Source organism: Daktulosphaira vitifoliae, unplaced genomic scaffold (genome assembly GCF_025091365.1).
Source record: "Daktulosphaira vitifoliae isolate Bord-2020 unplaced genomic scaffold, ASM2509136v1 Scaffold_1, whole genome shotgun sequence".
NCBI lineage: Eukaryota > Metazoa > Arthropoda > Insecta > Hemiptera > Phylloxeridae > Daktulosphaira > Daktulosphaira vitifoliae.
The window spans coordinates 6,406,395-6,433,111 of record NW_026099572.1 but is presented as its reverse complement, the minus strand read 5'-3'; the positions used below and the strand labels follow the sequence as shown (position 1 = coordinate 6,433,111).

Genomic DNA, 26,717 nt, shown 5'->3' with positions numbered 1-26,717 from the left:
GATACGTCAAAAGATCACAAATCGTATCTAGTCGAAGACATTACCCTTAAAAGTTGAAAAAAATTCCCTCGTTCCCCGTATAAGAGGGAAACCTCCAAAAAAATTACAAATTTAAAAATCGCTAATTTTCGAAATTTTTTCAATTTTTTTTACTTAAAAGTGCCATAACTTTTTCAAAAATGAACATATCAATATAAATCCTTTTTATATAGATGCATAATATCATTACCTTTCATTTGGTATATTTTTTTCATAAATTTAACCCTTAACCTGCCCACAAGGGGGGATTTAAAATGACAACTTTTTCACAAAAAATTAATTTTTTTAACTTAAATTTTGAAAATGTTCCGGAAGGTCTGACACTTTTATATATATCTTAAATTAAAGCTAATGTAATATACTTTATAATGGTAAAAAAAAATTTCGGACTTTATTTTATCTTCATGGTGAAAACAGACATTAAACTTAATAAAAAAAATACGATTTTTGTAAAAAAATTCTTTTTTATATTTTTAACTTTATAATGCTATAACTTCTCGAAAGATGTATGGATCAATATAATTCTTTTTTTTGTAGATGCATGATGTCTTTACCTATCATTTGGTATATTTTTTTTATAAATCTGACTTTTTACCTGCCTACAGGGGGGGATTCAAAATGACAACTTTTTCACAAAAAATTGACTTTTTCAACTTAAATTTTGAAAGTGTTCCGGAAAGTCTGACTCTTTTCTATATATATTAAATTAAAGCTAATGTAATCTACTTTATTATCTAAAAAAAAAATTTTGGACTTTATTTTGTCTTCACGGTGAAAATGGCGACCAAATGCTATTATTGTGTGAAAATTCTCAATTTTATTTTTTACATTTTTAACTTTATAATGCTATAACTTTTTGAAAAATGTATGGATCAATACAATTTTTTCATGAAAAATAATATTTTTTAATAATCTCTTTTTCATTTGACTTACTATATCTTAATCAGGATATTAATAATGAACTAGTAGATCATGTAACTTTTGGAATAATACAGCCATTTTTTAAAATTAAACACTATCTAAAGATTTGCATCGAAGCGTTTTTTTAGCTTCGATGCGAAGCTGAGAAGGTATTGGTTTTACTAAAATGTGTTTAAGAAGCAATATTAATTCTTTTTTCTAAATCTCTACAAATAATAATAATATAGTACTCGTTTTATACTAAATTACGCTGAAAAATCATATATATTCAAAATTAACACAAAATGACTTGTTGAAAAAGTTGAACTTATTTATTTGTTACACCAAACCTTTCAATTGTTAATAAATATACAATATATACCCACAAATTTTTTTTTCATAATCTTAAAAACTGATGTAATATGTAACACGTTATTTAAATTAAATTTTCAGTTATATATTTTTTTTTTTTTTTTTTTTAAGTTATTAAAGGCATCTAAAATATATTTTAAACGTAATATAAATGAACCATAATGAAATATTAAAGGCTAAGCTTCCACCTAGTTAGGCAAATATATGGATTAAACTCTGCTAGTTGTACTAGAAGAAAATAATATTAAAATATATTTCTTTCAAAATAAATGGAAGCGTCTTTTTTTTGGTTATTTAAAATTATTTAAAACTAAATGATCAATAAAATTATTAAGAGTTCAAACCTTACTCTGTTAAAAAGTAATCTTGTTTACTCTACTGTTGGAATTAATCATTAGTGGGTTATATAACAAGAGAATTTCCACCACGAATAAAGATAAAATGGATTGAACACGATAGTCGGCGAAAACGGAGTGCGATCAGGTTTTTGTATGGAAATACTATAGAAGGGGGAATATTCAACCAGTATTGAGCTCTAACGATGAATATGTTTTCAGTTTTGAGTACAAAATGTAAAAAGAGAGAGGGGAAATCGTGAAAATTCAAAAAAATAATATCTGGCAGCGGGTTAAATTAAAATTCTCTCTTCTACGGAAAATGTATAATAAAACTGGATCACCTGATTGTGTCCTAAACCATTTTATCTTAGTTCGTAGATTCCGTCAACGATTATCGATAAGTCTTATCTATAATCGTGTTTCCATCTTTTAATTAGATTGCCACGTTACCTTATCAGATATTTTATCATAACTTTAAAGATATATTTTGTGATAAGTAACTACTGAAGTACATTTTTTTTTAAATTTGAAAATAGTTTTAAAAATTGTTGTTTACTTTGTTATTCCAGAATTTTGACTATTTCTTCCACATTATAACTGTTAATACAATTTGTATAACATCTAATCAACATGATTCATAGTTTATTTATTATAAACTCTGCATGGTAATTTATTAATTTAATGAATTGTATTTGCCAATCAAAATTCAAAAATAAAATATTTTTTTTAATTTCAGTGATGTTTTCATTGAAAAACACTGGAAAAGCATTATTTCTAAATCAGTATGTGATTACTTCTTTGATCAACATCGTAAAACCCTCAACCCTGAAGATATTCCACCTGTTATAGCTACACCACATCATTATTTAATAAGCATCTATCGAAGTGGCTTATTTTTTGTTGCTGTATGTATGACAGAAGGTATTATATATCAAAAAGAAATAGTTGCACCTACACCTAAATATTGTAATTAATTGAAATGTTACGATTCTGTAGTGCCACCTTTGTTTGTTATTGAATTCTTACATAGAGTAGTTGATACATTTGAAGATTATTTTTCAGAATGTTCTGAAAATGTTGTGAAAGATAACTATGTTGTTGTATATGAAGTAAGTTTCATGTTGTCTCTTTATTGTCAGTAACAAAAAATTGTTAAATTAATCATGAAAATTATTCTTTAGCCAAATTCTCTATTTATTATAATTATGATTTGAGGTATACATTGTCATCTTTGTACCAAAAGTAATTATATATTTGTTCTATAATTTGGAACAAACATTGTATTGTATGTAAATATATTTTTAAACAATTTTTATTATACAAAATATATAAAAACCATATTTTTTTTTACTTGTAATGTAAGAATATTTAGGTCATAGCTTGAATGATTTAAATCCTTATCAACAATTAACACAGTGATATATTTTAATCTGAAATTTGGTTAACCGGTTAAATTAACTAAATTCTATTTTATGTACTGAAAAACTGACTTTAAAATTATACGAATATACTTTGTAAAAGTTATTCTCATGCCTGGTGATGATTTGTAACTTAATTCCTTAATGTTCTTTCATATTTTATAAATTTTAAGGAAATATATTTATAGTTTCTTAGTGCATATATTAAAGTTTAAAATGTCCAAAACTAGATATTTTTGTCAATGAAAAATTTTATGATTTTTATAAATAGTTTATTTATTAAGTTTTTAAAAGGTTTTTGGTTTTATATATTTTCTATAACTTTAAATTATCTTAATCTTTAACATTTATAATTTAAGTTATTAGATGAAATGCTAGATAACGGATTCCCATTGGCTACTGAATCTAATATTCTTAAAGAGCTTATAAAACCTCCAAATATACTACGTACTATTGCAAATACTGTAACTGGAAAATCAAAGTAAGTTATAAAAGGACTTTCATTATTTAACAAATAAGAATTATTAAATAATATAGTTAGATTAAGTTAGGATGTCGCAGTAGAGCATTTGTTTTTCATCTTAATTACAATTTAAATTTCCTTTAGTAATTTAAAATCACAAAACATAAATACAAATAATATTAATTAATACTCCTTAATAGGGTGATTAAATGTTTAAAATGAAAAAAAGAACTTTTTTATCCTAAAAAGTTGCAAGTTAAACTAAATGTTATGGTAATAAATTAATTTTTTTTTTACTGTAAACTTTCACAAAAATCAACTTTAAAGGTTTAAAAAAATAGATTAAATATGTCATTTTCCTTATTTTTAACTTATTAAAAATCAAAATCAGTATTAATTTAAAACCATTTTTTTTTGTTCTTAATTATTTTTTTATACATAATTACTTATTTTTTAATAATAAGTAATAATATTAAAACTTAGAAGTGATAGAAAAAGTCTAAATTTTAAAGTCTAAAAGTTTAAATTTTTATACGTAAAAGTAATATTTTTTAATATTTTTCAAAGTAAAGAAATATACAACTACTTTATTATATTTTTATAATATCTCCGTAAAAATTACAATATTAAATTATTGAATATTAATTTCATACTAAATTTAATTACTATAATTATTATTTGTTAATATATTATAATTATAAATCAAATAACTAATCGGAATAAAATTAAGGAAATAAGAGTTATTGTTGCTTTTAAAAATATCTACCAATTTCTTAAAATTAAACACTATCTACAGATTTGTATCATAGCGTTTCTTATGATAGTAATTTTATTCACTGTCAGATATCATCTATACTTGTCCCAACTATGCCACGTCCTATCTGTGCTAGGTTTTTTTTAAATAGATCTAAATTAATTTAAAAAAATTATTCATTTCATTTATGCACTTATCATAATCCTGAAAATTTTATTATTAAATAAAAATTTTATTGTTACCTATACAAGGTAATTGGTTTATCATAAACTGGATTTCTCCCAAAATATCTACAATATTTATGTTGCAAACAATTTTTCTCTTTTAATACTATTGAAAATGCAAACACTATAAATAATTTAATTTTTAGTTTTTCTTAAGTTTGTACCATATGTTAAAATAAATTAAATATTGAATAAAAAATAATTGTTCTTTTTTTTTTTTAATTATATATATTTATTCATTTATCAGGTATTAACACTTTTTAGAATCGTCTCTTATAATTTTTTAAGGGTTTAAACTTTCTTTTTTTTATTACAACATACATATTAAATTAGCTTATAAAATAAAAATTGACTTGTCGATAGTAACTTTTGGGCTTGTACTTCAGAAGTTATTTTCATTTTAACACTTAGGCAGAGGAAGCGAGAAATGCTAAATGATAAATATAGTAACAACTGCATATATAACTGATTATAAGATAATAAAATTTGTATTTTTTCATTAAAAAAAATAAAATTGATACTCTAAATGTTATAGGGATGATTCTAAAAAGTATTAAATAGCTGATAAATCAAGAAATATATGTAACTAAAAAAATATTGTATTTTTCTTTGCAAGTAATCGAGTGGTTTATAATAAAGCAATCACTATGTATATGTATATTTTTTTTGGTTTTAATTTCTTTAAAGTTGTTAATTAATAAATAAATTGTATATGTAATTTTGTAGTTTTGAAGTTAAAAATTGGTATGTAAATTTTATTAAAACAATTTCTTTGTAATGAAAATATTATTTTAAATATGAATAAGTATTTACTATAATTTTCATGAAAGCTTTAATACGTTCATATTTACACTTTATTTAAAATATTTTAGTGTAAGTGCAACATTACCAAGTGGTCAATTGTCTAATGTACCTTGGAGACGTTCTGGTGTTAAGTATACAAATAATGAAGCATATTTTGATGTTATTGAAGAAGTAGATGCTATAATTGATAAGGGAGGTGCTACAGTTTTTGCTGAAATACAAGGATATGTAAGTTTGATTTTACTTTCATTTTGTAAGCATGATTTCTTGAACTGAGATACAATTAGAATATTTTCAAATATTTATTTTTCATTATATATTTATATTTTTATGTGGTTTTAGATTGATTGTAGTATTAAACTAACAGGTATGCCAGATCTTTCACTATCATTTATGAATCCACGACTATTTGATGATGTCAGCTTCCATCCCTGTGTTAGATTTAAAAGATGGGAGGTAAGTAATTTTTTTTTATAAGTTAAAGTTGCAAAAGGATGTATGTTCAAATAAACAAATTTTAAACAAGCAGTAAAAAACTGATATTTATTTAATGATTTAGATTTTTTCGTTTATACATAGATAATAGGTTAATATATAATTTTTAATTCTTATTTTTAGTTGGATACTCATTTTTGCTATTTAAATGTGAAAATAACAATTTTTTTAAGCGTAAATCTTAAATTTCAAACTTAGTTTATAATTTATGTGTGATTAAAATTGAAAATAATTTTATAAAAAAAATGCTTACTAAAACATAATTTTTATTTTAAATATAACAGAGTTGAATAAAATTAATATAATTTTTCAACAAATTAATTAGTCACAAGAAAACCCTTATGAATGTGTTAAAGCTTTCATGGATTTTCTTGTTGCTTGAAATTCTTAAGGATGTATCCATGTTTACAGTTGAATCCAAAACGTTAGAACTCAACTGTAAATATGGATACATCCTTAAGCACTTCAAGCAAGAAAAACCTTTACAAAAATGATTTCCTTAAACTGTAATTCTAACAATTTTTACTATATTATTCATTAAGATCATATTTTTTCGAACAAATTCTTTTTCATCTTCATTAATATCTCCAAATTTTGATTCATCATTTTGCTCATTACATCCATCATTTTCAGTCAGTACACTTTTATAGTATTTGAGATCTGATAAATTTCTCTTATCATTTCCAAAATGTTTATTTAATAAATTATATATCTCAATCTTTATTGCAGTGTTCACTTAACATTATCACTTAAAACCTTAAATTTCATTAAGGATATACTTTACCACCTTAACAAAGTTCTTTTTCCTGACCTATATTTGAATAGTAATTTGACTCCCCTCTGACTAAATTGTTTTTCTATGTGTTCTTAATATTACTACATAAATAAAAGTGCAAATTTCTAATCCCAATTTGCAGGTAGTTTCAATCTTTTGAGACAACATAACCTAATTTTTGTTTTGCCCGCATTCATCTAAAAAATAATTTGAATGGTATAAATATTTGTTAAATCACTATTCTTCAAATGATAATAAATGAATGATATAATTTTATTTTTTTTTTTCTATTCTGTTTCTATATATATAGAGTGATTGACTAACTATTCCTCACAAATTTTCTTTAAAAATATTAATGTTATCATATATGTAATTATTTTATTTGTTATAAATCTTTGTTGAGCTACTTGACAAAAAAAATAAAGATTCCATCTTCATCCCTTAACCCTCAAATCAATATCAACTCTAGTTTTACAAATAGAAACCCAGTTTTTTTTTTTTTTTATCTTGTTAAGCATAAAAAAAAGATCAATTTTAATAAATTTTAAACGAGATATTACTATTTAAAGTTTGTGGGATTTAAAAAATAAAACAACAGTCGGGTAAATACAGTAACATTAATATTTAATGTACAGATAAGAACTATCAATGTATTGTACCGCGACGTAAAATTTGCGCATCTTTTATAAATCAAAGTGAGTATTACTCACGTCTCCTAAACTTTAATGAATCATAGCTTGCTGTTAATTTAATAAAATAAAAAAAAAAGGGTTACCATTTGAAAATTGAAAGTTGATACTAATTTAAAGCATAAGGGATGATCATAAAAATGTAATTTTACTCACTGAGCAACCCAAGATAGAAACATAATATTTCATAAAGAAAACAAAAGAATAACTCTTATATTTTCAGAAATAATTTGTGAGGCATAGTTAATCAATCACCCTGTATATGTGTGTGTGTATTTTCATTAATTTGTTTTAATTTTGATGATCCTTGTAACTGTGAAGTTATATACGTAAATTTGTCTGGAATGATAGGCATTTTGATACGGCACTTTAGGTAACACTAAGTTGTTTCAACTATCTAATGTAAATGTAATCTTGCCATCATTTTCATTTTGTACTATATATTTTGTAGGGTGTTTAGTAAGTAAGGAAACTGTTTCTATTGTTCTCATTGTAACAACTGACTTGTTTTCTTACTTTTTGAACACTATAGAACTCATATATACAGTTTTATTCAAACTAGATTAAATACTGAAAATTTCATACTAAAAATTCTGCAAAATAAACTTACTACTCTACTATATATGACAGTTTTTAACACTGACACCATTGTAATATAATTATATTATGATTTATGCCATTTTAAAACTTTTTTAGTATGTGAGGGCATACTACCTTTTGCTACTTAACTTTCTCATGGACATATCTCATTTTGAAATAATGCTATATTTTTGTATCGTAAACTATATAGGAAATAATTAATTATAAAACCTAATATTTATATTCATAAAAGTTTAATCAATCATGTATCAATGTAAATCATAATCTTTTTTTTTTTTGACATTTGTCCTTTGCTACTGGATGACTCATATGTTATAATTTAGTCAGAACGATTATTGTCTTTCATACCACCTGATGGAAATTTTCGACTTATGTCATATCATGTTGGATCACAAGGAATAGTTGCTATTCCTATTTATGTAAAACATATGCTTTCATTGAAAGAAACCGCATCAGGCAGTGGACGTTTAGATATAACTGTTGGACCAAAACAGACTTTAGGAAGAACTGTATGTATTTATTCAATTGTATGATTTTTATATATGTATTATTTAATACTTAATAATTTATCATTCAGATTGAAAATGTAATTATTGAAGTACCAATGCCAAAGAGTGTATTAAATTGTACTCTTATACCAAATCAAGGTAAACATTCATTTGATCCTGTTTCTAAAATTTTAACTTGGGAAGTTGGTAGAATAGAAACAACAAAATTACCAAACATCAGAGGAACTGTAAGTATTATAAATAAAAAATATGTTCTTAAATAAATTAGGCAGTTTATATTAATCAATGAAGCGGGATACATAGTTATTGTATTTAACATATAGTTTCAAATATGATCATGCATGGGAGTGTTTTCATTGAAATTTCAGAAAAATTATAATTATTTTTATTATACAAATATTGTACACATATTTTTTTCAAAATTAGTTTCAAGTGTTTCTTCCATAACATTTGATATTTTCTGTCACATTAATCAAGTTTAACATATGCAGTACACATTCAACAATAATTATAAAAAATGCAATATGTTTAACAATAATTTATTTTAATAAATTTATTTAATTAACATTCTGTTTAATACCTATTTCATTAATAATTTTATTTTTTGTAAAAATAGATAAAGTGTTTTTTAAATCTTTTAAGCCGTTAACAAAAAGATCAACTAAATAAAATATTCTTTTTTGTAAGATTAATTAAGGTAAAAATTACAATTATGGAGTAATTGAAAACTCTTTATTTCTCATAGAATATTCAGTATTTATTATTTGAGATTGGAAAATTATAATTTTTAGGTATATATTAAATTTTATTTATAATTATACTATTTATTTGCATTTATCCCACTTCATTTCAATTAAATATAATCTCTTATTGGAAAAACAGTTGTTAATGTTTATTCCATTAAAAATATTTTAAGGCTACAAATAAGATATTCATTATTAATAATAAATTATATCACATATATTTATTTTTTTTAGATTAGTGTACCAGTAAATACTGTAGTGACAGATTCAAATCCTGTTATCAATGTAAGAACAGCATATAAAATCAAACCGTACAATTTTTAATTTTTTTTTTATTATTTTAGGTAAAATTTACTATAAATCAGTTAGCACTGTCTGGGTTAAAAGTAAATCGTCTTGATATGTATGGAGAAAAATATAAACCATTCAAAGGTGTAAAATATATAACTAAAGCTGGTAAATTTCAAATCAGAATGTAACTTTTGTAATTATTACAAAATAACTAAAATTTGTATCTTCCTCTAATGATTAATTATTATATATCTGATTATATAATCTGTTTTTCATTTATATTTTTGTAATTTATTGTCATTATTTTTCTTTTATACTTTTATTTAGTGTTTGATAATATAATTAAGTCAATTCCATACATATAAGTTTAAATTTAAGCATTGTCACATAATGATCAATTAAATTATTATTTGTTGTTAATGAAAAAGTTTTATTATTTATGTTAACATGTTTGCCATAAAAATTCTATTTTCCTTGCAAACTAAAATATTTTAAAAAAAAATTTATTGACAAAGGCATATTTAAGATTTTGTTGTCTGATGTATAATTTATTAAAAATAAATTTATACACATTAAAATAGTTTTTCAGATTTTAGCTAATAAATAGACTGCTTTTGTCAAAAAGTAAAAATAAAGACTTATTACTCTTAAGATATTCTCCTTATTATTTATGTCTATGACCATTTAACATTTTTAGGGAGCTAAATTATATTTCTATAATCCTAAAAATAATTTTAAAAAAAATTAAATAATTTTCTAACTTTTAGAGATAAGGCCCTATAACCTTCTAATTGTGTATTTGAGTTAATTTCTAAATAAATAAGCTAAAACAATATCTTAATTTTGTTATTTCTGTATACATCATTCATAAAAACTGTTTTGAATATTATTATAGTATTTCAATAGCAATATATTAGCAAATCGCCATCGCCCCTCAGGTAGTAGAGCTTAGCTCATCCAATATTGTAAGAACTGTATATTGTTATGTTAACAATAAATAAATACTATTTAGGTAGGACGATTTAGAAAAGCCCCACCGAAATTTTTGTTGAAATGGCATTTTTGTAACAAGTTGCAATACACACATTAGCTTATCCTTATAAAGCTAGATTTGTTTAGTCAATCCACTCAATCTATCTAAACATTCTCATCTCAGTTCTATTCTCTTGTCAATCACCCAACACTGAACCATACATCTATTATGGTGATAGAGGCTTTATCTAAAATAAAGAAAATATAAATATGTATATAATTTTTAGTACAATTAATACTCAATTACTAACATTTATTTCCCAATTTTCATAAGTAAAACCTCTATCTTCATAACGTGACAAAACCATCTAAGTCTATTTCCTCTTATCTTATCCACGATTGACACTACATAAGTACACCACTTATTAACCAGAGAGTTCAAGCTTGAAAAGACATTAAAAATTTTGTTTTGCGCACTGGTTCGCCCTATATTAGAGTATGGCAGTGTGGTATGGGACCCCCACACGGCAGACAACTGTCGCCAGTTAGAAAGGGTTCAGAATAAATTTCTATGTTTTGCTGGGCAGGCGCTGGTTTACCATGTCCACCATATGATTATAGCCCCGTGGCAAATAATTTAGGCCTTTCCACACTGTCATCGAGGCGTAGTATTGCGGGCTCTAGGTTTCTCGGGGGTTTGCTTGATGGGAAGATAGAATGTCCTACGCTATTATCTCTGATCCCTTTTAGGGTTCCACAGATTAATACTAGGTCGAATGCGCCTTTCCTAGTCACGTTGCCCCCACGAACTACCTAATGAACAAACCCCTCCGCCGGTTTCTAGAAGTGCTAATGCAGATCCTAGTTTTATATTATAATAATATTTGTATTGTTTTATAATCTCTTATTCATATGTCGATTTATTAGTTGTAAACATTTTTGATTTTGTCTTTTGTTATTTGTTTTTTTTTTATGTATTTTTTGTTTGTTTTTGTGTCTTTCTTTTAATTTAGTTAAAATTAAATATGTAAACATAGCATGCTTGTAAAAAAATGGATATATCCCTTAAACTAAATAAATAAATAAATAATATTGATGTACTTTTTTGAACTCCTTTTCTTATTAATACCCACATTAAAACCTCTCTCGGTACTTTATTATGCAATTTCTCTTAATCTATTAATACCATACACAGCTTTATCTTATTTTCCCTATAATTTTCTATCAGTTGTTTTTTACAAAAAACTGGCTCTATCATTGACTTTCCAGACAAAAAACCAAACTGGTTTTTTATTACTAATATTCCTTCTGTTATTCCTTTGCCATTATTTTTTCCAAATCTTAATACTACAATGCTAAATATCAGCACCACAAAACTATTTCTCCATTTGGCATTTTCCCTTCTAATAGGAATTTATTAAAAAGATCCTTCAACCACCTTATGCCAACACTTAATATTTTCTATACTTCTACTAACATTTCATCTGATACTACTGCTTTATTCATTCTCATTGATGCCACAGTCTTATACCTCTTTCTCATAAATTAAATCAGTCTCTCGTTCCACGAGATATCCTCTAATATCTCTTTTATATACTTCTAATTCAGAAAATTTTCAAAATACTCTTTCAACTTTTTTTTCACATCATCATCATCATTTGACAGCACTCACTTAATAACACTTTACTTATCAACACTTTTATACCTCTTACATAGTGATAATCTTTATACCTATTTCATTTCTTTTGCAAGTCTATAGACTTCTTTTTCACCAACCTTTGTTCCTAGTCTATAATACAACTCATCATTTTTGCACAAGCGTTATACTCCATCCAATCTTCTGTCTTTTTTCTCTTGTGTCATACTTTGAACTGCTTTTCTTACTTTCTATGATTTTTTAAACGTTCTCATCCCACTATCAAGTTTCCTTGTTTTCTGGTATTCTATTCCTACTCTCACCAACACCTCCTTTGCAGTATTCTTTATTCTACTAGCAAATCTGTTCCATACATTATTTATGTTTCCCTTGACATTCCTAACCATTTTCTTTTTCCACCACCAGAACATCGATTCCTCCTCCTGTGTTTTTTCTTTTTTTGTATACTCTCTTCCCATTACACCACAACTTCATTATCATCAGTGTATGTTATGTAGTTACACTTTTGCCTTGAATAACTTTACAATCTTTTACTCGCTTTAAACTCTCTCTTTTGCACACAAAATAATCAATCTGTGATCAATTACTTCCACTCTTATATGTTATATAATGTTCTTCCCTCTTTCTAAAAGAAGTATTAACCACAACAAGAGCATACGATACTGCGAAATCGAGGATTCTTTTCCAGCCTCATTTTATCCACTAAAACCATACTCTCCATGTACTCTTTCATATTCTCTTTTCTCATTACTGACATGTCCATTCATATCTCCACCTATCACCTCATCCTCTTTACCAGGTATTCCTTGTATCACCTCATCTATCTCTTTACAGAACATTTCATCACATCCTACTTGTGGTGCATAGACACTTACTACATTCAACACTTTTTCTTCTAAAATTAATTTTACGACTATAATTATGTCACTTTTCCTAACTCCTTCTATTACTTCCATTCATTAATATCCCTACACCATTCTTTGTATTGATCTTACTTAAGTATATTATTTTATGACCCTCACCTATTTCTTTTACTTTCTCCCCCTTCTACTTAGTTTCTTGCACACATCAAATATTAATTTTTTTTCTCTTCAATACTTCTACTAATTCTCTATATTTAAACAGTTCATTTTCCAACATAATTCGTACCTATTTATACTTTATATCTATCATTCTCCCTAATACACGAGTTCAGTCTAGATTTGAGTGATAATATCCCTACAATATTGACACTACAAGCCTTGGGCAACTCTATACACATGACTGATGAAACAGCTATTACACAAATTGTCCAACTGGTATCGAACATTTTATTCTTTAGATGTACATCCGAGATTGGACAATTCGCTTAAATTCTGTTCAGGACTCCTCATACTTTTTGACAAAATTTTACAACGTCTGTTGACCTGACGTAACCTCATTAGTCGCCTCTTACGGCTTGCAGAGGGGCCATGGAAGTATTCTTAAACCCTTTCCGCAAGGTAATATATATATATATAAATCATAATCAATGTTATCATCAACGCCTAAAATTTTTCATCTACATTCGATAAATACAATTGGCTTTTAAGTACTAAAGTTCTACATACTAACATAAAAAAATTAAGAAGTTAAAAATATTTACTATCTAGCTCGATGTTAATTTACAAAACAACATGGTAAAACGTGCACGTGTAAACAACAACAGATGAAGGTGTTTATTTTATAAGATTTTTTTTGCGGCTATAGTTATTTGCTGTCGGTACACTTGTGTGAATATTTGATGGGAAATAAGAAGTTAGTTGCAAACTACATAGTTTTTTAAATTCAATAAACAGATTTCTGCAAAACTAAGTAAACTAGTTAAAATTCCTGAGTACTGATATAACAGCATTTATCTTACTTTATATTTTTTGGTATAAAAATTGTAAAAAACTTTATTTGTTAATTGTAATAAATTTTATCTATTATTGCATGAGAATTAAGTACAATTGAATCTTATGATTATAATATTGAAATTAAAAAGTACTAACGTCATCAAAGGTAAAAGAAAAACCAGCACATTTAAAGTAAGTAAAATAAAAGTTATCTACAAGATTTTTGTATGAATTATACACATAGAAATTGAAATAAAGTATCTTATGACAATTACGCGCATTTGTGTACAAATTTTTTTTAATCTGTGTGGGGGGAGGCACGTCCTACGTAGCATTTCAGGGTTGAAACGAGTCTAAAATTCAAGGTCTTGGCAAGTCTGGAAAAAAATTCCACCAAAATTCCATACTCGTCGCGGGTCATCGTCTTCAAATTGCGGTGCCGCCTTTGTATGCAAGTAACAGGCTGCGCCAACTTATAACTTTTAGTTGTTTTTAATTAATAGTAGATAGCGCTGTGTTACTCTTGATAAAAGTAAACGGCTTTATTTTCCATAATAGTTACCAAACAGAACATTTAAAGCAATTTAAAGAAATTTAAGATTACAAACTATTCAAACTTGAATAGAAATATCGAAAAAGTTATCTGACCTACAAAATTTCCGGCGGTCGTCAGAGCGGTAGTAGGTTGGTGCTGATGGGCGGGTAATAATGCGGGTTCTCGTACTTGTGATGTGAACAGCTGTTATGTTCCCGGCAGGCTCCAGTAGCGGGTTTGATGCTGCTTACTTGTCGTAGGTATAGACACTGCCAATGTAGCCAAGTGTACACAATATGAGCTCAAATGGTACGGGTACCGAAAATTTTCGGGTTGGCGGCACTGTGATGGAAAGTTTATTTTTAAGCCAATCATATGAGTGTTTCATTTTGACAATAGCCCATTAGTTTGTTTCTCACTACCGTCGGTCGAAGGTCAGTGGATGTACGTCCGCAGTAGTAGATGTGTGTTCTGGTGTACTTTCGTGATAATTGTTGCTCCTGTGGTGTCTGTCGCCTTTGAGTACTTGCTAAACCGCCGATGACGACCGTTTCCGTCAGCCATCGTTCATCAGCGTTATTTGCGCGCTACAAAATCGCTGTTGCATTGTGCACCGCCGTCGCGCCGTGTTAGATCAATACACAACAGCAGCGGTCTACACCGCCGCCATCTCCGGGACCTTGTTCTCAGGTTCCATTAATCACGATCGCTTTCGTCCTCCGTTCCGGACCACGGTAAGTTCAAGATTGTTGTATACATGTCTCTTGTGTTTTAAATATTGCAAATTATGGTTTCGCTTGATGGCTAACTTTTATTCCTAACGTTAGGTGGGGTATAGACTAGGCGCCACCGCGTCCGTCGTATCCATAATTTTCAGTTAAAGGGATAACTTAAAATTGTCGGATAAGCTCTAGATGGATGTTCCAATTTCCTCGCGTTCCCTGTTGTTAACCAGACTTGGTCAGCGAGTTAGCGAGACAGCACACTAAGCTATCATTCTGCTTGTCCTATTTACACTTAATTATTACCTTTTGACGTGATAACACTTCTTGATAACGTGTAGGTGGACTGCTATTTTTTTGTTACAAATTTGAAAATTATTTAGTTTGGCGCAACTTGTCAAAAATTGTGAAGCAATTAAACTTTTATTGTTTTTAATATTATGTTTGATATCTAGAATTACAACAAATAATGAAATATTAATTTATATAGTATGAAATGAATATTTATCTTGTTAATGAAGCTCGTATATATTCTTATTCGAGTATATAGCTCTTTTTGTATATCTATATGCTTAATTGATTGTTATCTTGAATAATTAGTTATCTATTTATTTTTTACTTCCGTCTGTGTAGAGATTATTCTCTTTTACTAGTGATATTAATAATTATATGTTGTGTATAATGATATTGATCAATATCCTTATAAACTAAAGTATCATCCTGTATAACTGTCTTTCTATCCACTGAAATATAGGCTTGTAGGCAATACATATTTTCTCAGTATAGGTCACATGTAAGGGGATTAGGAGATAGAATTTTTTTGTTAAAACCAATCAACTAGCACATAATATTTTTATTTTTTTTTTTCAGAAATAGTCTTAGACTAGAGATAGTTTATTGGTTCAGCATCTGAATGTTTCTTAGCTTAATGGAACAAAAAGAAGTCCAAGATTTACATCCTATAGTACTATATGTAAATGGATAGCTTTAAAATCATATAGCAGTTGCTTATATAATTAACATGGACAATATTAATAATTGTTTTGATCCGTCATTTTCTCATTTAGAAATAGACCAAGATCATGAGTGTCTTAAACAGTTTTTATTGGATCAAGATAAGAGTGTATCTCATCCACCATTGCATCAATCTAGGTATGATTCCCTGTCATATAATATGTTGCATCCCAATAATAATATGATGCAAGATTCATTTCGTAATCGCCTAGAATCAAGTCAATTACATGGCCAAAATTATAGCAATGAGAACTCAACTTTTATGGGAGACTCTTATGGTGGATATACTGTCTTAACGCCTAATCCTTCTCCTATGGCTTTCAATTATAACCCTCAAACATTAGGCTCAAATTTTAATCAGATGGATACTTCTAGTTCATCATCCCTTCAACTACCTGGATTTGATCCTTGCCCTCTACCAAATCAAGTAGAAAATCTTTTTACATCTACAGCTACTACAGGGCCATCAACTATGTTAGATTTCACTAATAGACAAGTGAGAAATGATCAGTATTCTCCAGGAATTTCTCCGACTATTGCTAGTTTTCCTACTCCTGTTAGTATTTCTGACAGTCCAAGTGCAGGAGTATTAGCTGCATCGCCAATGTGCAATGGAGAAAGTTCTAGCTTAAGTGATAGTGTTATAAGTCCTGCTACTACTCAAAGAACAGGTAGTGAACGATCAATTGAAACAAATCCTCGATCAATAGAAAGTTTGTCTAGTGATCTTTATTCACCAAGAGTTGATTTAGAATCCTTAATAATTCAACCTCAAGTTATTTCCCCTGTTATTAATGGTGAGTCTACAAGGGCTACTACTGTTTCGCCTGTAGCACCTACATCTAAACTTCCAATTGTTATTCCTAATGGTGTAACACTTACTAAATCAGGAAAACCACGTAAAAGAAGGTCAGCCCCCAAAGAAAAAATTTTAAAGCCCAAAAAACAGCCTGCTGGCACAATTTACCATAGTGAGATAGCTCCAGCTGAAAATGGTGGTATAAAATTAAAAATATCTTTAACATCAATGCCACAAAAGAAAAAAAGAAAAAGCAGAAAAAAATCTGATGAAAACAAAAGTATGCACCCAGATGAACCAATTACACAAAGTCCTTGGGGTGATCAGTTGCCTAATGAAATTCTGTATAAAGTATTTCAACTGGTAACTTCGACTGAAGGATGCATTCCATTTCTTGCCAGGTAAAATTTAATTTAAAAATAAATATATTGTAATATAGTAATAATAATTTATCATGTATACTTTTAATTAGATTATTAGTATTTAATTCTTAACTATTTTATTGCAATCTTTGAATTTTCATTTAAAATTAGAAAAAAATTTCAAAATAAAAAATATCAAAAAGGATTAAACTCTAATAGCCACAAAAATACATTTTGTAAAAGATAATACTTATGTCTTTATGAGAAGTAAGTTATTATAATAAGCATTAAATACATATTGACAGTATGGGTCTAAATAATAGTAGCCATGTGTAATCAATATGTTTTTCTATGAATTTTCAATTCTTAAATAGTCTAAAATTTTAAAGTAGAATCTTATTAGATTATAAAATTTTTACTTTTATATATTTTATGGTAAATATTTAAATTCTTATAACTCGATTGTATTATATAGATCTTTATTTTTTTAAAACAAAAATAATATACATTAGGTTTATATTATAAAATACATTTTTTTTATTCAACCTTATCAGCTCCAAAATTATTTAACTATAAACAAAAATGAGTTTTAAAGAACTTTTTTAAGATTATTTAACCTTAACATAAGAGGTTGAATATTGAACTCTAAGGAATTAGTTTTTTAATTTTTTGTAGATTATATTTTATTATATTAGATTATATTTTATGGCTCATTAATTTATTTCTAAATAAAAAATTATACTTAATATTTTTTATTGTATACTATTTACTAAAATATTTATTTATTCATTTATGTGCTTTTTTTTTTAAATCTACAATCACAGACAACCCTATAACCAAAAGTGTTTCTAGCTATCATTCTTTGTCAATATATTGTTATAGTGTTAAATGAGTTTTATTCTACATTCAGCAACATCATTAATAACTAATCAGTTTGATAAAATATTTTTTCTGTCTCTTGAAAAACATTTTTTATTTGAAATCTAAAAAATAAGTTAAGTGATTCCAAAAATGCAATATCTGTTTTTTTTTTATTAATATTTTGTCTTGTAAAACAATAATTTTTTTTATATTTTGATTTAAATCACTTGTGCCTTGTAATTTCTTCATTTTTAAGGACATTTTAATTTTTAATCCGATAAAATTCAGTCATCATAAAAAGACAATGCGACATTATCTGATAAAAGATACCATAAATTACTACAAAATTTCCATGTAGCAGCTTTTTAAATAATAGAATTTAGATAATCATTAATTTTGTTATATTTATGATTAGTGTCATACTTAAGTAATTGTCACAAAACTATACAACTACCTACTAAGTTCAATATTCAACCCTCTTGTGACATGAGTTAATGTTGAATAATTTTCACCAAATTCCTTAGAACTCAAAGTTTTTAGAATTTATACATAAATAATTTTGGCGGTGAGAATGTCTAATTTCAAAAGACCACCCTAATATACATATTATAATATAATAGGTTTACAGATTCATATAGAACTAAAACTTACACTTGGTGTAAACCAGAGGCAAATGGTATGGATAACTTAGTTGTCAGGCTCTGGTGTTTCCTTTGAACATACGGTGACTGTGGACCGACTTGTCGCCCCTCGCTCACTGATCCTTTGTGCCCGGCAAATAGCACCTAGTGCTAACGCTGATCACGGTTTTAGGTGAATCTCTTTGGAGTAAAACTCACATAGGCAGTAAAGACCCAACTTCTATAACTTTTGATAGAATGAACATTTTGCTGCAATTATTATTATTTTTTAACAATCTCTGGCATTCTTAAACTATATTAAATTAATACTTATTATTATTTCTTTTTAGTAATAATAATAAAAACTTTTTTTTAATAGCCAAATTTTGGCACTTCTTACAAAAGTGATTAAGAGTCCACAATAATTTTGCGCAAGTAATTGTTGAGTTACAAGTATTTTATATATACCTATTCTGTGTATTATAATGATTGTAACTAAATAAGTTTTGCTTTAGTATTGTTATTGACTCATTAAATTTTTTCATGAGAAATGCTAAAAAAACTATCTATTTTAAAACTATAAAAAATCATTTTTAATATTTTTGTTTTAAAAAAAAAAAAATGAAAAATATGGTTTAACATAGTCTATAAATGCAAAAAAATAAATAAAAATTATAAAGTTATGATTATTGGATCAAAAGTTATAATAGTTGCCAGTTAGATCTGTTACACTGTGTATATTATTATAATTTTTAGAAATAATATTAAAATTTAACTCTGTATAGGCATTAATAATCAAACAATTAAATTAATAGTTTGTTTGTTTGTTAGACTTATTTTTAATATTTTATTTTTTAATTGCAGGGTATCTCGGGTATGTAAACAATGGCGTGCTGTAGCTTCTGACCCATTACTTTGGACTAATATTGACTTAGCTGGACGTTGGATTTCAAAAAATCCTATTAGAAATGATATTAATTTTAGGTGGCTGTGTGAAAATCGGCTAGCAAATGTTGAAGAACTTAACTTAGGTAATTAAAAAAAAAAAAAAAATTTAAGTATTATTTTTATAATTATTATATTTTTTAGGTGGTTGGCAATTTACTGGCATTCCTGTTATTTTGGATAAAATAAGTACTTCTTGTTTGAAACTTAAAAGTTTGAGTTTAACTGGTTGGGAAGGATTAACTATGGATAATGTTCGTTTTCTTGTCACAAATTTTCATAACCTCGAACGGATAGATTTATCTGGAATAAATGCAAGTTTTCCATTTATTTGTACAGTATTTTTTTCTTCAATTCTACTATCCTTATTGAAAGTGTATCATAGCCTGTTTATCAATTTATTGTTTCCAAAAACAAATAATTCAAATCTTAGGTTTCTTATTCTGCACTATGTCTTTTTTCATGATTTATTTGTTACACTTTCAAGATCTATAAAGTCCTAGTAGTTATCATGACTTATTAAAAAATAAAACCTTTTTAAATTAATAAACTTAATTTTAGGCTCAACATAGCTGTGGTAAAAGTGGAGTATGTTTAAACTCCTTATTGTTCTTGACACAATACATGGGTTCAAGGTTAACACATTTAAATTTAGCAGATAATAGACTTTCAGGGATCGGACAAATTGTTAATTCACTAGCTGTAAGTTTATATTAATTATAATTATTTATATTTTATATTAATATTAGTAATGTTACAAACCCTAATTTTTGGGGTCAAACCATATGGACCAAAATTTCTATTTTAAAATTGAACCCGTAGCAAACATCAAAATTTTAATAGTTTCTAGACAAAATTTTTTTTTTTTATCATTATTCAATAAATTCAGTATGGTATTTGATCATATCAGTTTGATTTTCAAACTTAACCAAAAATCTTAAGTTTAAATATCATCAATTATTATGTGTATACTCAAGTACCTCTTGATTTTCCACATTGAATCAAATATTTAAACTCCATTTAATTCCCTATTATTAGACAAATACATTATGCTAATATTATACTAAGTTATAGTTGAAGGTTATTTTTTAAAGAAATTCTTAGATGACACTCCCAAAGTTATGTATATATATGTACAAAGAAACCATTAAACATTTCAAGACAAGACTGCCAATTTTTGGTTGAAAGTTGGACAGTTGGGTTCCTTTTTTTTTTTTTTTATTCATAAACAAACACCTAATAAAAATAAATGTATAAATCATAGATCTAAATATTTTGTATAAAATTAGTATTAGGATCTTATCTTATAAAACCATTAATTTTAGAGAAAATTATGCAAATACCAATATGACAAAATATGCAAATTTTTATAAATCTGACAAAATTTCCATGTTTTTGTAGATGTAGAAACAAGTGTTCTTTTTATTCTTTATCCATGATTATTAACTTGTTATAACAAGTTAATCTTTGGCTAATGTAATTGTTCTAAATCTTTTGCTTTCTTCATAGTTATGATGTCTACAGTAAATTTTTTATTAAAATATTATATAGTTATCGTCTTGTAAATTTTTTCTAACAAATAGTACAATTAAAAAATTAAGACATTCAATTTTTTATGTTAAAATATAAAAATGTTGACAAATTAAAATAAATAAAATAAAATAATAATAGAAATAATATAAAATAAAAATAGACACAAATAGTACTAATAAATTGAATATTATTAATTCATACGCGAAAAAATATGTAGATATATGATAATGTTTATTTAAGCAAAGATAATTTTAATGTAGAACAATAATGAAAAACATAATCATATCTTAACATACTTTAAAAAGCTGTATCAACAGTACTAAAATAATATTTTCTTGAAATTTTCAAAGAAATTATTTATTTTATGATAATATAAAAAATTTTAAATAATTAATTTTTATTAATATATCCCTTTAAATTTAAGTACTGAGTATATATAATTTTTGTCAATTACTTAGTTGCTTTCACTATTTTTAATCAAATGTGTTTTAAAATGTAGACATATTGTCCAAATCTTCAATCTCTGGACCTTACTAATGTACGAATGGTTGGAAATACGGGTCATCTTCATATTGAACAATTGCAAGAAGGTTGTCCTAAGCTGCGTGTATTGCGAATGGCTACTAGTCAACTATGCCTTAGTGCTACATCTTTAAAAGAACAAGGGTTATCATCTGGTTTTCCATTATTGGAAGAACTTAGTGTAGCTACAATTTCAAATGATTTAAATGCCTCTGGGCAACCATTTATTGATGATCATGCTCTTGAAAGAATATTAAAAACTTCCCATAAATTATGCCTTCTTGATGTCAGAGGATGTTCTAGAGTTACTGAGTACTTAGTTAGAGTACCAGCTTGGGATTTAACTCACCTTTACTTATCAGGCAATTAATTTTTACCAAATATTTTAAACATTGAAAATATTTACAAAATTTACATATTTTCTTTTAGGTTGTTGTGTGACACGAATAAATGATTCTGGTCTTGATTTGATATGCAAAAAGTGGAGTCACAGTCTTATGGAGATAGATCTTTCTTGGTCTACTAACACCACCACTCTAGATGCAGCTGTCATGGCATTAGCAGAACAAGGAAAAAGTTCTTTGCTCAGGTATTTTTTTCTTATAATTTTAATTTTACTAAAGAATGAAATTATATTTTATTTAGGAAAATGGATCTCACTGGTTCGTCAATAAGCTTAGAACCAGTTAAAGCAATTCTTAATAGTTGTCCTTTGCTAAATTCATTAAATTTAGCGTCATGTCGAGGACTACCAAGAGGCATTAAAAGACTTTATAAAGGTCATGCTTTAGCTGAATTACGTATTCAATTAAATGATAAACATGATTCATCTCAAGAATCAGAAGGCGGCTAGAGTTATATATTAAGTAAGGTACCTTCCATTTCTTTTTTCATTTTTTACTTGTTTTTTTTCTTTTAATTTTAAAAGAAACATTACTTTTTTAACAGTATGTTATAGATAGAAATTATGATATTGTTGTCTAATGTGATAGTTAAAGTATAAATATATTATTTAAATATTGTTCCACATGAAAAGAATTTGAGCAATAGTACAAATTTTATTAAAATTAAATATAAAAAAAATAGTAATTTCTGTGGCATCTCTTTTTTTTTTTTTTTGTCATTAATAATAATAGTAATTTACTTTTTTATGTTGTTCACTATATACTATGTAATATGAAACACATGGAGTCTTAAAAATAATAATGATACTTTTTTGTATTGAAGAGATATGGCTTAGATTATATTTAAATCAGGATTTAGTATATTTACTTTGTAAATAAAATAATTTGAAAGTTATTAATTCTTACTTCAATTTTTATTTAAAAATATATTATTTCATAAATAACTTAAGAACTACAATAACAATACTCATTATTAGAAACCAACACAATTATTATGGAGCCTGTGGATAAAATAATCAATTTTATATTTTACTTTTACTTGTTCATTGTAAAATATTTTGATAAGTTCATTATTAAAAATTAAGTTATATTCTTTTATTAATACAAACAAAACACTTGATTTTTAAATCCAAATTTTTTTAAGACCTTAATAATTTTGACTTGTTTTTACAATTGCTCAAATCATTCCTAAAATTAAAACATGCAATTTTATTTATTAAAAATATTCATTCTGAAAAATACTGGATTTTATTATCATTTTGTAAACAAATTGTTATTTTTAAATTAATCACTGTCATCTAATTTTATATGCACATGATCCCAAAATCTAGTTTATTTGTTATAATTTAAGTTAGAACTAAGTTATTATAAATAATTTACATATTTTTACTTTGTTAATATGAAATAAAAAAATGTTGTGATTCATTATTGATTTTTTTTTTTTTTTGTGTTATTTGTAATTAAATTAAATTTTTCTTCCTTAAATTTTTTTAATCTTTGCTGATTATAATTTAAAATATATGTTATTGGTTATAGATCTGAAAACTAATATTTTTTGTAAAAATAGTTTATAAATTTTATCATTTAAATTTTAAAACATAATTGACACAACATAAAACAATTTACATATTCCTTTTTTCTTTCAAAAAGTATTAATTAAAACTAACAACATTGTTACAAGTATACAGTGTAAACAAAGCTAAATTTACTAACTTAGATTTGTAAATATAGTGATACTTTCTTTTATACATATTTTACTGTTCTAGTAGATTATGTTTAAAAAAATTGCTTTTATTAAAATATTATTTTCAATTATTGTGCACACAGTAAAATGAAATACCATGTACATAATTATATTTTATAAATTATAGTCCTACTCTTCTTAATAATTTTTCACATAATTTATTTAAAATACAATATTCTAACCAATAACCAGGTGATAGTCTTAATAATTGCAAATTAAAATCTATATATATATATATATATATTATATGAATAATAATTTTGATACCTAGCCGTTTTATAATATTTTTATGGACATACAGTGTTTTTATAAATATTTTTTTTTACTAATTAATATGCCTAAATCCCTTGATTAAAATTTCTTTTGTTAAAAATATAAAAATTAAACAATTTTTAAACTCTACTACAAAAATTTACATCGAATTTGAAAGTCATTATTGTATTATTTTTAAAAAATGTTTAAGATTTGTATATCTATGTAATTATTCTTCAAAACACTGTCTTTCAAATAATTTTAATGTATATTTTTAATTTTTAAAGTTAAATTGTTTTGTTTTAAATCAATGGGATTTTTGAGTAATACAACTATTGTAATCATTATTCTGTTTATTGGGGCCAAATTTTTTTATTATCTTCTAAAACATAAAAACCTCTTAGAAAAAGTTTTGCTTGATTCTCATTTATTTTCAATATATCACTTAATTTGTATAAATCAAATGTTTTTGTTTGTTTGTTAAGATAGTTGAATTATGTTGTTTTTTATTATTTTTTTATTTTAACTTTTTATATATTGAATATATGTAGTTTAAATCATTATTGTAAATAACAAAAAAAAAGTTTAATATAGATTAATATATTTTGTCCATAAAATGTAAATTACTTATTGTTGAGACTGTAAAAAACTATGTAAATGTATTGTTTATGTATCATATATATATATATTTTTTTTTTATTATTTATAAATATACACATACAAGGATTATAAAAATTTTTATTGAAATGTATTGGTTTTCATACAATTTTTATCACAACTGATCATATTTTAAATTCTAGTAATTAAATATGATTGAAAATAATATAAATATTATTCTGTGAATTAAAACTGATATTTTAAATATTTCAGGAATTCTTACACAAATAATTATATAAAAAATTAAGTTATTTTTTGTTATCAAATAATTTTGATATTGTTGTTGAAAACCATTCATTTGAATGAACTTTTGTTGTACCGTGTGTATTGTATATCATTAGGTTAAATAAGTCTGGGAGTAATGTAATGTCAATTTTTTTATAAATGACATTCAGCTTATACACATAATTAATTTGGTAAACCAATTTTGTATAGACAAATATCCATAATTATATTTTGTTTTTGCTGTCTCTCGTTTATAGTTATTTGCCTTATTTTTAAGGTAAAATATGGCTCTCTAAATAAGTAAAAAAAAATTGTTATTTGAATAATATAATGTAATTATATAATAAATGAAAACTGTGTCAGTTATTTTTACAACATACAATTTTTAAACAATTGATTTAATGGATTAATGTAGTGTAATATGCTATATACATTAGGGTGGCCCTCAAAAATCGAATGTCTTTTTTTCTTTTACGCTACCCCTTAATTTTTTTTTAATGGTCAAAAAAATGAGCTGTGCAAAATTTGGGACCGATCCGTTAAAGTTAACCCGTGCCCCCGGGCCTATTAAGTTGAGTCGAAGAGTCAAATTTAATAGAAATAACTGATCTATGTCTCATAACTTTTTTTTCTCTTAATTTAGAATAATAAAAGTAAAACTCAAGTAAAGGAAATTTTACAAGAAATTCAAAAATAATAACTTCAATGTTGTTTTCTCAATAAATAGCCCACAAAAACACTACATACAGTAAAAAACATGTAAAAGTCTTAAAATACGTTATAACTGATTTTGTTGATTTTTAATTATTTATTTTCATTTTATTTTTTAGAAAACGCATATTCGTTTAAAAAAAGATTCTAGAAGTTTAATTTTTTATGCCAAGTACGATAATTATATTAGATTTATTATTTTATGGACAGTTAATTAATGATTAATTACAAATTTAACAAAATTGATTGTATTATTACATTTTGTCGTATCAATATATCAATTTCGGTTTACTGAATTACTTTAAGATAGTACCAATTATATTATTATTAAAGATAAGTATGTTTGAGTTATTTTCGACAACTGACATAATTTGTGTTGTATAAATGCAGTAGACAATTTGTGAACACGTTAAATATATTTTACCTGTTTATTATTATATATTAAATGATACGTTTTAATCACATATGTACAATACTTTTAGCGTCTTTTAAAGTATTACAAACTAATATTTATCTTATTGGTAATTATTCCCACGGAATAACTGGTAGTAAGTTACCATCAAATTTACAACTATTTAATCTGAACACTGATTTTTTGAAAATTGATCCATCATTTTGGAGTGCGAACAACAGTTACATAAATGCTTTAAATACTATAAGTAAATTACGAGTCATTAATGATACAGCCTAGCGTGGCATTAAATTAATCTAAGACTACATTAATATATTAACTACAAATGAAGAACAGAAACAATACGTTTTACAAATAGTAAGTAATTATCGGAAAAAATTTCCTAATTGTAAAAAAAGTACATTATCAAAAAATATATTATAATAATATAATTTAATTATTGTTAAAATATTTTTTTTAAAGTTATTATTATTTAAAAAAAAATAAATTAAAAATTGTTA

General features: G+C 25.5%; 2 protein-coding genes across 4 annotated transcripts; both read left to right on the top strand.

The window, feature by feature from the left end:
* The first annotated feature begins 2,134 nt into the window (after positions 1 to 2,134).
* Positions 2,135 to 9,820, top strand: LOC126894100 (AP-3 complex subunit mu-1). Of its 2 annotated transcripts, XM_050664879.1 has the most exons (11): positions 2,135 to 2,314; positions 2,386 to 2,570; positions 2,646 to 2,758; positions 3,427 to 3,548; positions 5,235 to 5,252; positions 5,381 to 5,540; positions 5,655 to 5,768; positions 8,195 to 8,380; positions 8,449 to 8,607; positions 9,358 to 9,408; positions 9,468 to 9,820. In XM_050664879.1, exons 1-11 carry the CDS (start codon positions 2,280 to 2,282, stop codon positions 9,600 to 9,602), a joined length of 1,278 nt encoding a protein of 425 aa, XP_050520836.1. In that variant the 5' UTR covers positions 2,135 to 2,279; the 3' UTR covers positions 9,603 to 9,820. The 2 variants fall into 2 exon arrangements, with proteins under 2 accessions (XP_050520836.1, XP_050520926.1); XM_050664969.1 differs by lacking the exon at positions 5,235 to 5,252 and having other exon boundaries at positions 2,137 to 2,314; positions 9,468 to 9,819.
* Positions 9,821 to 13,815: 3,995 nt separating this feature from the next.
* Positions 13,816 to 25,339, top strand: LOC126910329 (F-box/LRR-repeat protein 6). 2 transcript variants are annotated; one of them, XM_050692941.1, is made up of 8 exons: positions 13,816 to 14,091; positions 16,027 to 17,370; positions 19,677 to 19,843; positions 19,902 to 20,071; positions 20,319 to 20,459; positions 21,790 to 22,174; positions 22,242 to 22,401; positions 22,458 to 25,339. In XM_050692941.1, exons 2-8 carry the CDS (start codon positions 16,178 to 16,180, stop codon positions 22,663 to 22,665), a joined length of 2,424 nt encoding a protein of 807 aa, XP_050548898.1. In that variant the 5' UTR covers positions 13,816 to 14,091; positions 16,027 to 16,177; the 3' UTR covers positions 22,666 to 25,339. The 2 variants fall into 2 exon arrangements, with proteins under 2 accessions (XP_050548898.1, XP_050548812.1); XM_050692855.1 differs by lacking the exon at positions 13,816 to 14,091 and adding an exon at positions 14,836 to 15,168.
* The last annotated feature ends 1,378 nt before the right edge of the window (positions 25,340 to 26,717 follow it).